General features: G+C 36.4%; 1 protein-coding gene across 2 annotated transcripts; it reads left to right on the top strand.

Moving 5' to 3' along the window:
* LOC306882420 (guanine nucleotide-binding protein G(I)/G(S)/G(O) subunit gamma-2) lies at nt 1-14,220 on the top strand. 2 transcript variants are annotated; one of them, XM_079437022.1, is made up of 4 exons: nt 1-315; nt 7,131-7,212; nt 12,984-13,096; nt 13,212-14,219. In XM_079437022.1, the coding sequence occupies exons 3-4, from the start codon at nt 13,010-13,012 to the stop codon at nt 13,338-13,340; spliced, it is 216 nt and encodes a 71-aa protein (XP_079293148.1). In that variant the 5' UTR covers nt 1-315; nt 7,131-7,212; nt 12,984-13,009; the 3' UTR covers nt 13,341-14,219. The 2 variants fall into 2 exon arrangements, with proteins under 2 accessions (XP_079293148.1, XP_079293147.1); XM_079437021.1 differs by lacking the exon at nt 1-315 and adding an exon at nt 411-580 and having other exon boundaries at nt 13,212-14,220.
* The last annotated feature ends 237 nt before the right edge of the window (nt 14,221-14,457 follow it).

Below are 14,457 nucleotides of genomic sequence, written 5' to 3'. Positions count from 1 at the left end.
GCTCTAATATCGTGAGACTGAAGATTACGCTTTTGATTACAGGAGCTCAGGCTATGTGTGTGTATGAGTGCACAATGACTCTAGGAGGGAGGGTTTCTCTCTCTCTTTCTTTCTTTTAGACACACATACACATGCTTTGGGGGAGGGGCAGTTGTGGATATTTATCTGTGTTCCTTGTCAGCTCAGTGCAAGAACCTCTGTGCTGAACTGCACATGCATGCTCAGGAGCCAAAGAGCAGAGAGGAGAAATAACATGCTTCTGCACATTAGCACTGACTAAAAGCCATCGAAATGGTCTGACTGGGGAGGCAGCAGGTAAATAATCTAATTTTTCTTTTTAAACAATGTCTTTGTCAGTGTTTGGGAGCAAGAGGAAGTGGCTTTCAGCTGGCTTCCTGAGCGATTCCACTAGTTGATGGGCGGAGCAAGAGGAAGGCTGTCAGCTGGGGTGGTGTAGCAGGCGGCGAGTGTGTGTGTGTGTGTGTGTGTGTGGGTGCCAGAGTGTTAGAACAAGGAGTGTATGTGTGCAACTGTTACATACAGCTCTTGTGTCATTGAAGATTTTAAACACATTGAGAAGGTGAGTGGAAAATCTTTTCATGAGCTCATTTCCATCAGAAAGACAAGAGATTTGTGTAGACAGGCATGAAGATGTGTCAGTGGGACAAGCTGTCTAAATAAAATCATATGTTACTATATGGAAAAAATGAAAACTGTTTTATCATATACGTGTGTGTTTACTTGTGTTTTCAGTGTATACCTGCACTAGATCATTGTCAGTTTTTTTCTGCTGTGTGGATGGGTGTGTTTGTTCTATCTGAGTAGTCTTGCATGGACGCAAGCCTTGTCCACAGCCGTTGCATGTGTGTCAGTCTAAATCAGTGTTAAATTGCTCTGGGAACAAATATGTTTGCTTGTGTTTCACCAGAGGACGTGGGATTTGTAATTTATGTGGTGTAATGTAGAGCAGAAATGCCTTTTTTTGGTCAGGTGTGTGTTTGAGGAGCACCGAGCATCTGTTTGGGGTAAATGCTGCCGGAGATGGGGGGATGAAAGTGGAGGAGAGTATGGGGGAGGGGAGGGAGAAGATGCTGGAGGGAGAAGAGAGTGATGGAGAAAAGGCAGAGAAGGAGAGAGGGGGTTGAATATTTGAGAGGAATCCCCCAGGAATCCCCAGAGTATTGTGATGATGACTCTAGAACAGTGCTCGTTCTTGCGGAAGTTTCCGCTCAACAGTACGGCAGACTGAGCTCTGGTTAGCACTCCACATATAACTCGCATACATTAAACAGTGTTCACTGCATGGGATGATTCTTATTAGAGCATATATTCACATTAGTAGTACCTTGTTAGATGGCACAGGATAAAGGAGATATATATTGAATTTATGTGTAATACTCGATGCTTCCTGGTTTGGTGGGTCTTTCTTTATTTTAATTTAGTTATTTTTTTATTAAGGCAATCTGGATAAACACATATTAAGTAATGTCGAACCTTTATCATGAAGATATCAGTAGTTTATAAGTTAATAGTCAGGCAATTAGATTAGTATTTGCCCTGCCCAAACTTTTTACTTGCCACACCACAAGTCATTAGTTACATATTACACACACACACACACACACACACATTCTCTCTCTCTCTCTCTCTCTCTCTCTCTCTCTCCCCCATATGTGGTTTATGGGTACTCTCCCTAGGCATAAAGGTTTTATACTGTATATTCTATCCCCCTACCCTTACCCTAACCCTACACCTAAACCTACCACTTACAAAAAACTATTGTCAATTTTTGCATTTCAAAAAACACTAGTATGTTTTGAAGGCCATTCGGTTTAAGGGGACACAGGAACCCATGCCATTATACACATTTCCTCATAAACCATGTATACCAGAAAACACACACACACACACACACACACACACACCTATATATGCATGTGTATATATGTTGTTAATTGTTAGTGGTGCAAAATATGATCATTTTAAAACTAGTAAAAAGTCATATTGTACATACTATAATATAATTAAACTATATTAGCCTCCTTGACTAATATATCAAGCTATATTAGTCGCATTCAAATAATCAAAATTCACGTCACACAAAACCAATGTTTTAATTAAAACAATAATTGATTCATCCATGTATTAGTATGTGTGTGTGTGTGTGTGTGTGTGTGTGTATGCGAACACAAATACAAGTGTTTGCCCTCAATAAACTGGTCCCACTTTAGGTGGCCTTAACTACTATGTACTTACATAAAAATAAGTACGATGTACTTATTGTGTTTATATTGCATTGCAAAACACTTTTGCTGCTATTGAGGCAGGATACATGTAAGGTTAAGGACAGGTTTGGTGGTATGGGTAGGTTTAAGGGTGGGTTAAGGGTGTAAGGGATGGGTCAACAGTTTAATTATAAATGTAATTACAGAAATTAATTACAATACAGATGCAGGTATTTTTTTTAAATATAAGTACGTTGTCAAAACATGTATGTACACAATAAGTGCATTGTGTCAAATTATTAATTTAAATGTAAGTACATAGTAGTTAAGGCCGCCTAATATAAAATGGGAGCCAATAAAGTCCTAATTACCACATATTGATAGTAAAAATAGTTGTTATAGTAGATATGCTTAGGCATTAGGTAGGGTTAAGGGATCTAGATTATGGCCATTCTGCATTAATATGTGCTTTATAAGTAATAATAAATAGCTAATATGCTAGTAATATGCATACTAATAATCAACTAATTAATAGTGAATAGTGTTCCCTAATCTAAAGGTATTTTTGTTTAGTATCTTTATAAATATCTTCTGAGATCTAGTTATATCTATTATTACTTTTTCAGTGTTTCCTTGGGTTGTTGGGGATAGACTGAACTTAGAAAATGTAAAAAGTATTGTCACTGTACATATGATTATATTTATTCTATATTACATACAGTATATATAGAAGACATAAAAACACATGTATATGACCAAAAACATTTAGCTTAGTGATATTTTCCAAACACTGACCCTGAGCCATCTTTATTGCTGAGCCCTTTGTTTATGATATGTTCTTCTGAAGTATGTGTGTAATTTTATGAAGAATAAGAATATTACTATGGATAAGTGTTTTTGTTTGTTAGAGAAAGAATAGGGGGTGGAGAGGCCCTTGAATAGATGTGAATAATATAAGAGCAACACACATCTTACAGTTCACTGTTCAGAGTGGGTGGATCTGGTGCTGTCTGCGTGTGTATTGGTGCAGTGTGTGTATAAGTATGAACAGCTGTGAGAGACAAAGGTCTTTGTTAAAAGCCAAACTAAATTTTTTCCATTTATTATTTTTCCACTCTTTCCTAAGAAGCATAGCCAAACTTTCATCCTTTTACTCCATTCTAAGAGAGACAGTGAGTGAATGTGTGGACACAGAGAGAGAGATTCTCATAAAGGAGAAAATGACTTCATGCTCTGTTTGTAGACTCAGCCTCTCTGACTAATACTCACACCAGGCATCTTTTCTCCACCTTATTTCCGACTACAAATGAAAGTTGTTTGCTGTCGTGTTTTTATATGAGTGTGTGGCTGTGTGTGCTACATTGGGGACAAAAACCTGACAAAATCTCACTATGCGGGCCTCCCTACAGGTAAAAAATCATGCAAATTTTATATATATATATATATATATATATATATATATATATATATATATATATATATAATATATATATTAAACATTAAAACACAATACAAATACATACCTTATAATAAAAATCTAACATGTTTACTTTATATAAAAACTATAAAAGTTTGTAATATGAAGTTGAAGTTTTCAGTGAAACTGAAAATTCTGAATTAGTGATTAATGCGGTATGGCAAGGGAAAAGCCTTGTATTTGTTGATAAGGGGACACCAAGAACTCTATGTGAGTACATTTTAGTATATACACATGACTTTGTTGAAAGTAGAGAATACAGGCGCAGATGTTTGGAATAATGTTAACTCTCCGGGGAACCTTGGGTGTTGCTCTAAGTGGCAGATTCTGCAGGAAGTCATTTGAACCCACTATACACACACAAGCGCCTGTTTCATTAAAAAAACACATCTTGATAATCATGAATGATCTCATCCTTTATCTAAATCAATTTTAATTTAGATTTATAATGTTTTATGACCTTTTTGAATATTGTATGAAGGTTAGCCTATTGCTAAATTTATAGAGAATTGCCTGTAGCTTTTCTAACTCATAACACATGAGGGGAGGCTAGTTTTATGTTTATAAGACTGAATCTTACATGAGGACAGCCTGATAAGGCACTCGGACACCACAGGAAACCAACTATGGAGCAGTACATTTTTTTAAACTGATATTTCAGTCACAGACATTTCATATTTAAACGTGAAAGGTGGTAGCTTGTGTCAAATTTACGTGGGAGGTTTTTGAGACTGTCTGCAGGATGTGCTGATTGAATCTCAAGTGTGTGGCAGACGTTAGAAACAGAGTGACAGGCATGGTTTGAGTCTTGAGATCTGGTGTCAGGGTCAGTGCCTACTAGGGGACCCCTGAAGTGAAACCAGAAAAGCATTATAAATCTGTCTCTCTTATCACGCACGCCCAGACACACACTCTCTGTACCATCTGGGGCTCAGTGGATAAATTATTAAACTGACTAGTGTCTGCTGAGGCCTGGCGAGAATGTTACAAACATAGGTTCACTGTAAAAATGGGACTCTATTTTCATTGTTGTAAAACTCCAAAAGGCAATTCACTGCAGTTTCCAGCTGAAATGAGCACTAGTGGCAGTAAAACACCATGAACCTTTATTCCTTTTCAGATAAAGTTTGTTTGCAGGTGCAGATTATCAATTAATAAAGGCTTATTTTACTAGAATGTCATCTCAAAACACTTTGTTAGTGCAAGATTTGTAAACTTAATTAATACATTTTGCATCACATAACCAGCTCCATATATGGCTTACCTGATGTAGTAAATATGATCAGTAGCTCACCTGGTATAGCTTTGCCCTTATGATGCAGAGTACTTAAGTATAAGTACCGTAAAACACAAGTCACAATAAAAGAACGTAAAGAGTTTATACACACACCTTTCTGCAGAGAAGCACATGTGTGTGATTTATCTAAATTTGGTGCAATATCAACATGACATAATTTACATCTTAAGTTAAGTTTAAGTTAAGTTAACAACTTTATTAATCCCACAAGGGGCAATTCAAGTAGGGTAGCAGCATCACACAGCAAACACAAGACATCACATAGAAGATACAAAAAAAAAAAAAAAACGACATGCTTCATAATTCAATTCTTCTTGGAAAAAAAAAAAAAAAAAACACCTTAAGACTTTGAATTACAAAAACGAATAGCCTCTGGATCAAAGGTACATTTATATCTATTAGATAAACATTTAATGCTTCTAAATCGTCTTCCAGAGGGCAGTACTTCAAAGTAAACCTTCAAGGGATGGGAGTCATCTCCTGTGATTCTTAATGAATCTTAATGCAGATTCTTGGGCTTTATGCATTTTCCTGAAGAATATTTGTTTTTATAATCTTTCATCAGAATCACTTATTTAGGTGATGCAGACTATTGGATAATGTTAAACAATAGATAAATATCTAAGCATTTTTAAAAACGTGCATTTATTGAAGTATCTATGTAACGGAGCCGACGAGACGTGAGGCATGAGGATCCATTTGCAGACTTTATTAGAAACGTGGTAAAACACAGGCAGGGTCAAACATCAGTAGACAAACATGTTGAGGGCAAGACACAGGAGTATACCAAAAGCATGCGTGGGTTGTCGATCGGTGAACAATATCCAAAGGAGCTAGGCAGAGAGATAATCCAGGTACACAAGCAATAATCCAAACACGGGTAAACAGGCTAGGCAAGACTAAGAAACTATGAAAGGCTCCGTAAAGTAGCTATCAGCAATGACAGTGATAAGTGCTAGATAAAACTCTGCGATCTGTGCAAGGAAGTCCACGGTTTAAGTAGGGTGTGTGGTTGTGTAATAGTTCTCAGGTGTGAGTGTGTGATTGGAATCAGCTGTGTGTGTCATCAGTGCAATGGATGATGGGAACTGTAGTCCGATGGTGAAGTGCAACAGTAATGTAGTGCAAGAGTCCATGTGGTGAGCGGGTGACCTCTGGTGGCGAGCAAATGGAAGTCCATGGACCTGATGTAAGCCCGCTTTTTATGATTCAGTCCATTCACCAATTCACAATGAATAAAATCAAGGGCTGCTCTACATTTCTTCTTGTTGAATATCCTGTTTTACAAGGAAATGTGCCACATTACAGAAGTAAAATTGGCTGCGAACACAATTAGCCTAACATTGGGTGTAATGTGACTGGTGTTTTATATTAAATTGTGAGGCTACTTTTCTTGTTCCTCATTCCTGCGTTATCGTAGTCACTTCACCTTCAGTAAAACTATGTGCGAGAGTTCGTTCAGTTCAAAAACAAAGTATTACAGCAATAGGGTGACTCAGTTCCTACCAACTTGCGGTGGACTCTGATGTTGTTTAAATATTTTGGTGGTGCTGTCCACTGAGACAGAAGAGACATGGAGAGATGAAATGTTGCTGGAACGTGCTGTGTGGAAGTGATTCACAGTAGTGGAATTCCCTGCTGCTGCAGAGCTTCTCTAGCAAAGGAATTGGCCCATTTATCACATTGACATAGACAGACAGAGGAAGAGAAACAAGGAAGGTGGGGTGGAAATACAGGAAGACCAATCTGTACTGAAAAGTTCTTTTTAACTCTGCTGTATCTTTACAAAAAAAAATCATAGTGATCAACTGAATATGTTATCGTCACACTTAAGTCAGTTGTTCATTTGTTTTTGTTCTGATAATGCAGCTTTGGCTTTTGTATAGGCACATAAGAAAAACTTTGGTCAGGTCTGGAATGTTTCTCAGTGCAAACAATCTGGGAAAGGTGTGACATTCTAAACCCCTTGACCAGCACACACACACACACACACACACACACACACACACACACACACACACACACACACACACACATACACACACACACACACACATGCACACAAAAGGCCTTGAGCTGCAACCGGGATATAGAACATGGACTCTAACTGCATGGCTTCCTTTCTCAACAGAAGCTGAAGACACACCAGAGGAGGCAAACTCAAGTTTGAAGGCCAGCAAAACAGGCAGAAGGCAAAACAATTCAAAAATAAGGTGAGAAAATATGTAAAAAGAGAAAAGGATAAACAAACACACTCCTAACACCCACTGTATGCAGTGCTAAAAAATACTACTGGTCTACAAGTGTAACAGAGCATTATTTGCTATCAGACCAGACAGCTGCGCTGATAAGTTTGTTGGTGGGAGTGTGTGAACCATTAGTGGGTTTATCAATGATCATGCCATTTTTCAAATTTCATAGCACTGTGTTTTTTTGCGGTAAGGCCGAGGGCGTCCAGATGTTGCAGTTCTTCTTTAGAATGTTCCATTAAGAGGAAGCTTTTCTGCCCAGGGAGACTCGATATTACACCTTGATTATTCTTGTTGTGTTGCATTATAACAGACTCTTCAAATGGCCCCTGCAGTGGCACTTCCATTTCCCTGCTGGCCTTCCTGCCCCTGTAGAAATGTGGCAGAGTTGGGTAAATGGCACACATATGGTTCTCTCTCTGGGGATGCAGACTAAATGAGCTCCCCCTGTACGTCTTCAAATATATACATGCTGCTTTATAGACCCCTAACAGATTAACAGATCAGACTTCTGATGGAAAAATCAATAGAGATATTGAAAGAGAGCGCTTGAAGTTGCAAACAGTGAAGACTGGCTATTGCAGCTGTGATTGGCTCACTTAATTTTCAATGTCATGGACCACCAAATATGATGATCCCCCTACAATGTACTCTCTTCCTAAAATATAAAGGCAGCCATTTGCAGCCATTTATCATGTGTGAATAACATTTAAACATGGTTTTATAAAGAAAAGTTGACGTAGAATTATATACAGTCGTGGTCAGAATTATTGGCACCCTTGGTAAATAGGATCAAAGAAGGCTGTGAAAATTAATCTGCATTGTTAATCCTTTTGATCTTTTATTTGAAAAAATCACAAAAAATTAACCTTTCATTGGAGAATAAGAATTTAAAATGGGAGGAAATATGATTATGAAATAAATCTGTGTTTTTCTCTAATACACATTTTGCCACAATTAACGGCACCCTTTTATTCAATACTTTTTGAAACCTCCATTTGCCAGTTTAACAGCTCTAAATTTTCTCCTATAATGCCTGATGAGGTTAGAGAACACCTGACAAGAGATCAGAGACCATTCCTTCATCCAGAATCACTCCAGACCCTTCAGATTCCCAGCTCCATTACGGTGCTTTTTCTCTTCCGTTCATCTCACTCATTTTCTACAGGGTTCAGGTCAGAGGACTGGAATGGCCATAGCAGAAGCTTGGTTTTGTGCTCAGTGACCCATTTTTGTGTTGTTTTTGAGGTTTGTGTTTGGATTATTGTACGGTTGGAAGATCCAAACATGGCCCATTATAAGATTTCTAACAGAGTCAGTCACTTATTGATTTTTTTATCTGTTGGTATTTGATAGAATCCATGATGCCATGTGTCTAAACAAGATGTCCAGGACCTCCAGCAGAAATATAGGCCCACAACATTAAAAATACAGCAGTATATTTCATTGTACACATGGGGTACTTTTTATCCCTGTGTTCACCAAACCCATCTTGAGTGTTTGCTGCTAAAAAGCTAATTTTTTTTTGTTTCATCTGACCATAGAAGTCAGTCCCATTTGAAGTTCCAGTTGTGTCTGATAACTGAATATGCTGGAGATTGTTTTTGGATGAGCTAGGAGAAATTTTCTTGAAACCCTCCCAAACAACATGTGATGATGTAGGTGCTGTTTGAATATTTTTTAAAAGGTTTTCTGACCCCGAAACTCAACCTTTCTCTGCAATTCTCCAGCTGTGGTCCTTAGAGAGTCTTTAGCCACTCAAACTCTCCTTTTCACCGTGCATTAGGACGATATAGACACACGTCTTCTTTCAGGCAGATTCGTAACATTTTATGTTGATTGGAAATTCTTAATTATTGCCCTGATGGTGGAAATGGGAATTTTTACTGCTCTAGCTCTTTTCTTAAAGTCACTTCACTAATTTGTGAGGCTCAGTTATCTTTTGCTGCACATCAGAAATATATTCTTTAGTTTTTCTCATTGTGATGGATGATTAAGGGAATGTTTTCCCTCATATTTATATTTCTGTAAATATAAACAGGAAGTCATGGCAGGATAATTTCATGTTCATAATCACCCTGGAGTGCTCAAAATTGTGAATATGAATGGGAATATACGTCAGAGATATTTTACTCATAAGAATTTCTAGGGGTACCAATAATTGTGTCCAACGTGTATTTGAGAAAAACATTTATTTCATAATGATATTTTCTTCCATTTTCAATTGTTTTAGTTCAATGAAAGGTTAGGTTTTGTGATTTTGTAAATAAAAGATCAAAAGGATTAATAATGCAGGTTTATTTTCAGAGCCTTCTTTGATTATATTTACCAAGGGTGCCAATAATTCTGACCACGACTGTAAATGTCCTTTATATTGTACTTGTATTATACTAAAATATAATATTAAATTAAAATATTATACTAAATTAACTCGTTATTCTGAAGCAAATTAGTAATATATAATTTAGAAAACATTTACCTTGTGTTAAATCGACAACAAATCTTGTTTTTTCCTCCTCAGTAGAGTAATATTAAATGTATAATCCTAAAAAGAGACATTTTTAGTCTAATTCAATTTATAGAGTTTTATAGAGAATAGAAAGTTTTATGGATTTTTTCCCCCCACAAAATGATATGCATATATATTTATTTCCTGTTAAAAACTAGAGTTGTCAGTAGAATAAAATACTTGCAATTATTTCCATGATTTCTGACTTCAGACATTTAGTAATATTCAAGAATTTTAAAAGAAATCTCCAAATAATTTGGAGTTAACTTTGTTTCAGGGTGCTATTAGAATTATTATTAGTTGTATAATTGAAAAAGGTTTTTATTTTGATTAATTATTTTACTGACGTTTTTGGAGAATAGATAAATGTATTTTATTAAGGAAATGCAATGCAGATCTATTTATTTAGTTATAAACTATGACTGTTAACAGAATTATATTGACTTGACTTAAAGGGATATTATTTCACAAAAAATGAAAATTCTGTCATTAATTACTCACTCTCATGTCGTGCCAAACCTGTAAGACCTTTGTTCATCTTCGGAACACAAATTAAGATATTTTTGATGAAATCCGAGAGCTTTCTGACCCTGCATAGACAGGAAGGGTCCTACCAAAATCAATGCACAGAAAGGTAGTAAGGACATCGACAAAATAGTCCATGTGCCATCAGTGGTTCAACCGTAATTTTATGAATTCCATTACATGTACATAGTTACTCCCTAAGACTGGGTTAACTGGCGATAGATGTCTCTAGCTCATCACGTTCCACACGGACTGCATATCAGCTGGCTCCACCCTCTTAAAGTTACTGGCACTATTCTCTTTCCTGTCGCTGACATTCTCCTTCAGTTTCCTGTGTCTTAATCCCCCCTCTCTCTGACCCCCTATAAGGTAAAGTTCTGAGCTCTGGAAGACGAATAGAGACTGCAATCTAAAATGGCTTTTAAACATAGACTCCACCCTGGATTTGTGTCGATGTTCCTTGTCTGGCTGTAAAAGTCTCTTTAGGCCTGATTTACAGAGGTAGGCAGCTGTCCCCTCTCTGAACTCTTCAGATGTATGGGGTCCTCTGTCTAAAGTTGCCTTTGGTGAGCTCCATCCTTGATTTTAGGAGTGGAACATTTCATTGCTGTCAGATCGCTCTGTATCTCAGTTGCTTAGCAACTGAGGTCCATTGCTAAGATGCCTTGGATGGTCACTTGGTTTAATGAAACAGTCTTTGCGACGGATTACCAGGAGCTGAGGATGAAGATGCTGCTCTTTTCAGAAAAATGTTTTTACTGGAGTCGGGTTTCTCTTTCAAAATGTGCCGTCTTTAACTAAACATAATTGTATTTATTCCCTTGTTTATCTAATGATGCTATTTTCAGTGGCATACAACATAACGCATTAACTGCTGAATCATAATGTAATCATATCGGGAAATAGAATTGTAGATAATATGATCAAAGTGAGGACATTATCCATAAACATTTGGATGTCAAGATACTGACTACATTTGCCAGCTTTATTGGTTTACAAGTGGAAAGTTAATAGGCCGTGATGAAGTTCAGGCCATGTTGGAGTTTCCTCTCATTTTCAATTTCATTAATGACTAAACCTTGACTATTGAATTAGATTCACATTATAAACACTCAAGGGAAGGTGTGTCTTGTGTAGTAGTAATAGAGGAGTAAATATGTGGAGTACATAATGCTGGATGTTGTTTAAGGACAAGAAGTTTCCGGGTTGGGCTCATTACCTAGAGTGGTTAACCTAGAATGAGGTCAGTATGACAGCTGATAGTCTAGCGACCCCTGCTGTTTGCTCTCAGCAGCAGGCCTTTGTATTTAACCTCACCGCAGGAGAGCCGGCTGAGCTTAAAAACTCTGATACACCACAGACCTTTGAGCTCACAGTCATGACAGGTGTGTCACAGCGTGCTATCAATACCCATATGGCAGAGCCACATGAATTTGAAAGAAGCACACACACGCATTTGCTTTTTTATGTCGTGATGGGGACTGTCCATTGATGTCTATCGGTTTTATACTAAGCTAATTATATTTTCTACTTCCTACTCCTTCATATTCATAGATTACATTAAAATTAAACTACATGTCGCTAGCTGAACAACTGAGGGAAGCAAAAAACAAACAAACAAAAGATATTTGTTTAATAAATTACAATAATTTATTTTTGCCTTAAACACGTTTTTGACAGATTCCTGAAATTCACATACGGTGCTTAACAAATTTATTAGACTGTATTTATTGACTGTAATTTGGCATCTGAAAAAAAAAAACATACAATGCTTTACTATTTTTTTCTGCCTTTCCTGTAAAACAGTTCATTTGAAAATTCATGGATACGTAACAACAGTAATTAGATTTCAGTGTTACAAATGCTATTGTGACTAAAGAGCTTACACATACTGGTAGATTAACCATTGCAGAAACATAAAAAGTTATTTTGGTAATCACCAATACTGGTAGTTTAGGGCAGCTGTGGCACAAACCTTTCATTTGGTGGTGGTCTAATAAATTTGTTAAGCACTGTATATGTATGAATATTAAAAATGCACTACCATTCCAAAGATTGAGCTCAGTTTTGTTTTTAAATCAATTTATTATTTATTTAACAGTACTTTTAGTAATAAAGTAACTAATATTGTGAAATATTATTTCAATTTAAAATAACCTTTCTATTTGTGTATATTTTAAAATGTACTTAAGAAATTATTCTAAACTTCTAAAAAAAGTTTGTCACAGTTATTTAAAAATTTTAATCTTTTGCAACATTATAAATGTTTTGACACTTTTGATAAGTTTAAAGGTTAAAAAAATAGATAAATTCTTTCTCACCCCAATCTTTCGAATAGTAGTGTAAGTGTAATTTGTGAATGATCTTATGATTTTGAAATCAGAATGAAAAATTGCCCATTTTAACCTGATTTTATTTATTTATTTATTTTACATACAGACCCCCTAGAACCAATTTACAGAAATTACACCTAAAAAAATGAAAAATGTCTAGGCTGCTTGAGGCCCACTGGGGATCCTGAACGCCAGTTTGAAAACCCTTGCATTAGAGAGCGTTACAACTGCTTTTCTCAAATCAAATTGTTGAAAGATAATGCACACTGGCACATAGTTCCTCCGTATCAATTTTTTACATTTGTTAATCTTTTATCCATATATGTCACATCAAATTAGCTGAATTTGTTCTTTTATGTGTGTTACAGTGCAGCAGGCCTGAACCGGCAGCCTCATGGCCACCAACAACACTGCTAGCATTGCTCAGGCTCGCAAACTGGTGGAGCAGCTCAAGATGGAGGCCAATATTGACAGGATAAAGGTAAGAAGAATATCAACACATCATTTCATCCAGTTGAAACATATTAACTAGGCTAGGAGTGAAAATGAGTGAGCATTGTTTGGTGACTGTTTGTGTTTTCATGAATCAACATTAGGTCTCCAAAGCAGCTGCTGATCTGACATCGTACTGCGAAGCCCACGCTAAAGAGGATCCCCTGCTCTCCCCCGTGCCTGCATCCGAGAACCCCTTCAGGGAGAAGAAGTTCTTCTGTGCCATCCTGTAACCAGCGCTGCCCAGCCATGGACTCGCCTGCTCCCTCTGGGATACACTCATGGACATAAAACATGTTGATCTTTTACAAGGGCTGGAGAGATGCAGTGGAGAACCCTTAAATTCTCTCAGCTCTCTATGAGCCCTGATTAAAGCCACTGACTCCACCTAGTGGCCTTGAGATCCAAAGCTGAGCATAGTTACAAGAATCTGTTGAAATTCGGGAGGGAGCGCAGCAAAAAACACGAGTGACTGTCACTGTAGCAGATCAGCCAGGATGTGTTATGAAAATATTCAAGTATTCAAAGGTATTCAAAGGAGATATTCAAATATTTTTCTTTATTGATTTTTAGTGGGCTGTGATCTGATCACTGATCTTAGAACCCATGGATTACTCAAGTGTTGCTGTGTTATTTCTTTATTTTGATGATCTTGTTTTGCTATATGCCTGCCGTTTAGGTAGCTTTCATGTAGCCATTTGTGGGTACAGCAAAAAAAAAAACTTTTTTTAATTTAACGAATGACAGTTTAGTGAACTTTTCTAATGAATTCACGCTTAGACAAATATTCCTAAAATGAAATACTTATCTTTTAGATGCTGATAAAATTATTTGTCTGTACAGCAAACAAAGTTTCTTTCTTTTTTGGTCTTAAGCATAGTTCTCTTTTTACTCTTTGTACAAAAATGTTAGCAAGTTGAGCTGTGTTGTGCTATATGTTTTGAATATTTGTGGTGAAATCAATAATAACTGCATGAAGCCTGACAAAGTGCTGTCTTTTTTTCTTTCAAACTGTTACCACCAATCAAACTAAATATCCAAAAAAAAAAAAAAAAAAAAAAAAAACATATAATCAGTTTTTCTTAAATTGATAAAATGTTTACCTTCTCTGTTAATCATGGTTTGTTATTTCTGTAATTTCTTGCCCATGGAGGAGCCCTTGTTTCATAACAAAGGTTATGATAAGACTGTTCTTTCTAAACAAATCACGAAAAAATAAATAATTAAAAACAAATAAATAATCAATAATATTTATTTATATATAAATATTATTTAGAATAATATTTAAATATTTATTTATTATTTATTTTTTAAAATAATAATAATAACTATATATACACTGCTGTTAAA

This window comes from Barbus barbus (assembly GCF_936440315.1).
Source record: "Barbus barbus genome assembly, chromosome: 16".
NCBI lineage: Eukaryota > Metazoa > Chordata > Actinopteri > Cypriniformes > Cyprinidae > Barbus > Barbus barbus.
This window is presented reverse-complemented; position numbering and strand designations above follow the sequence as displayed.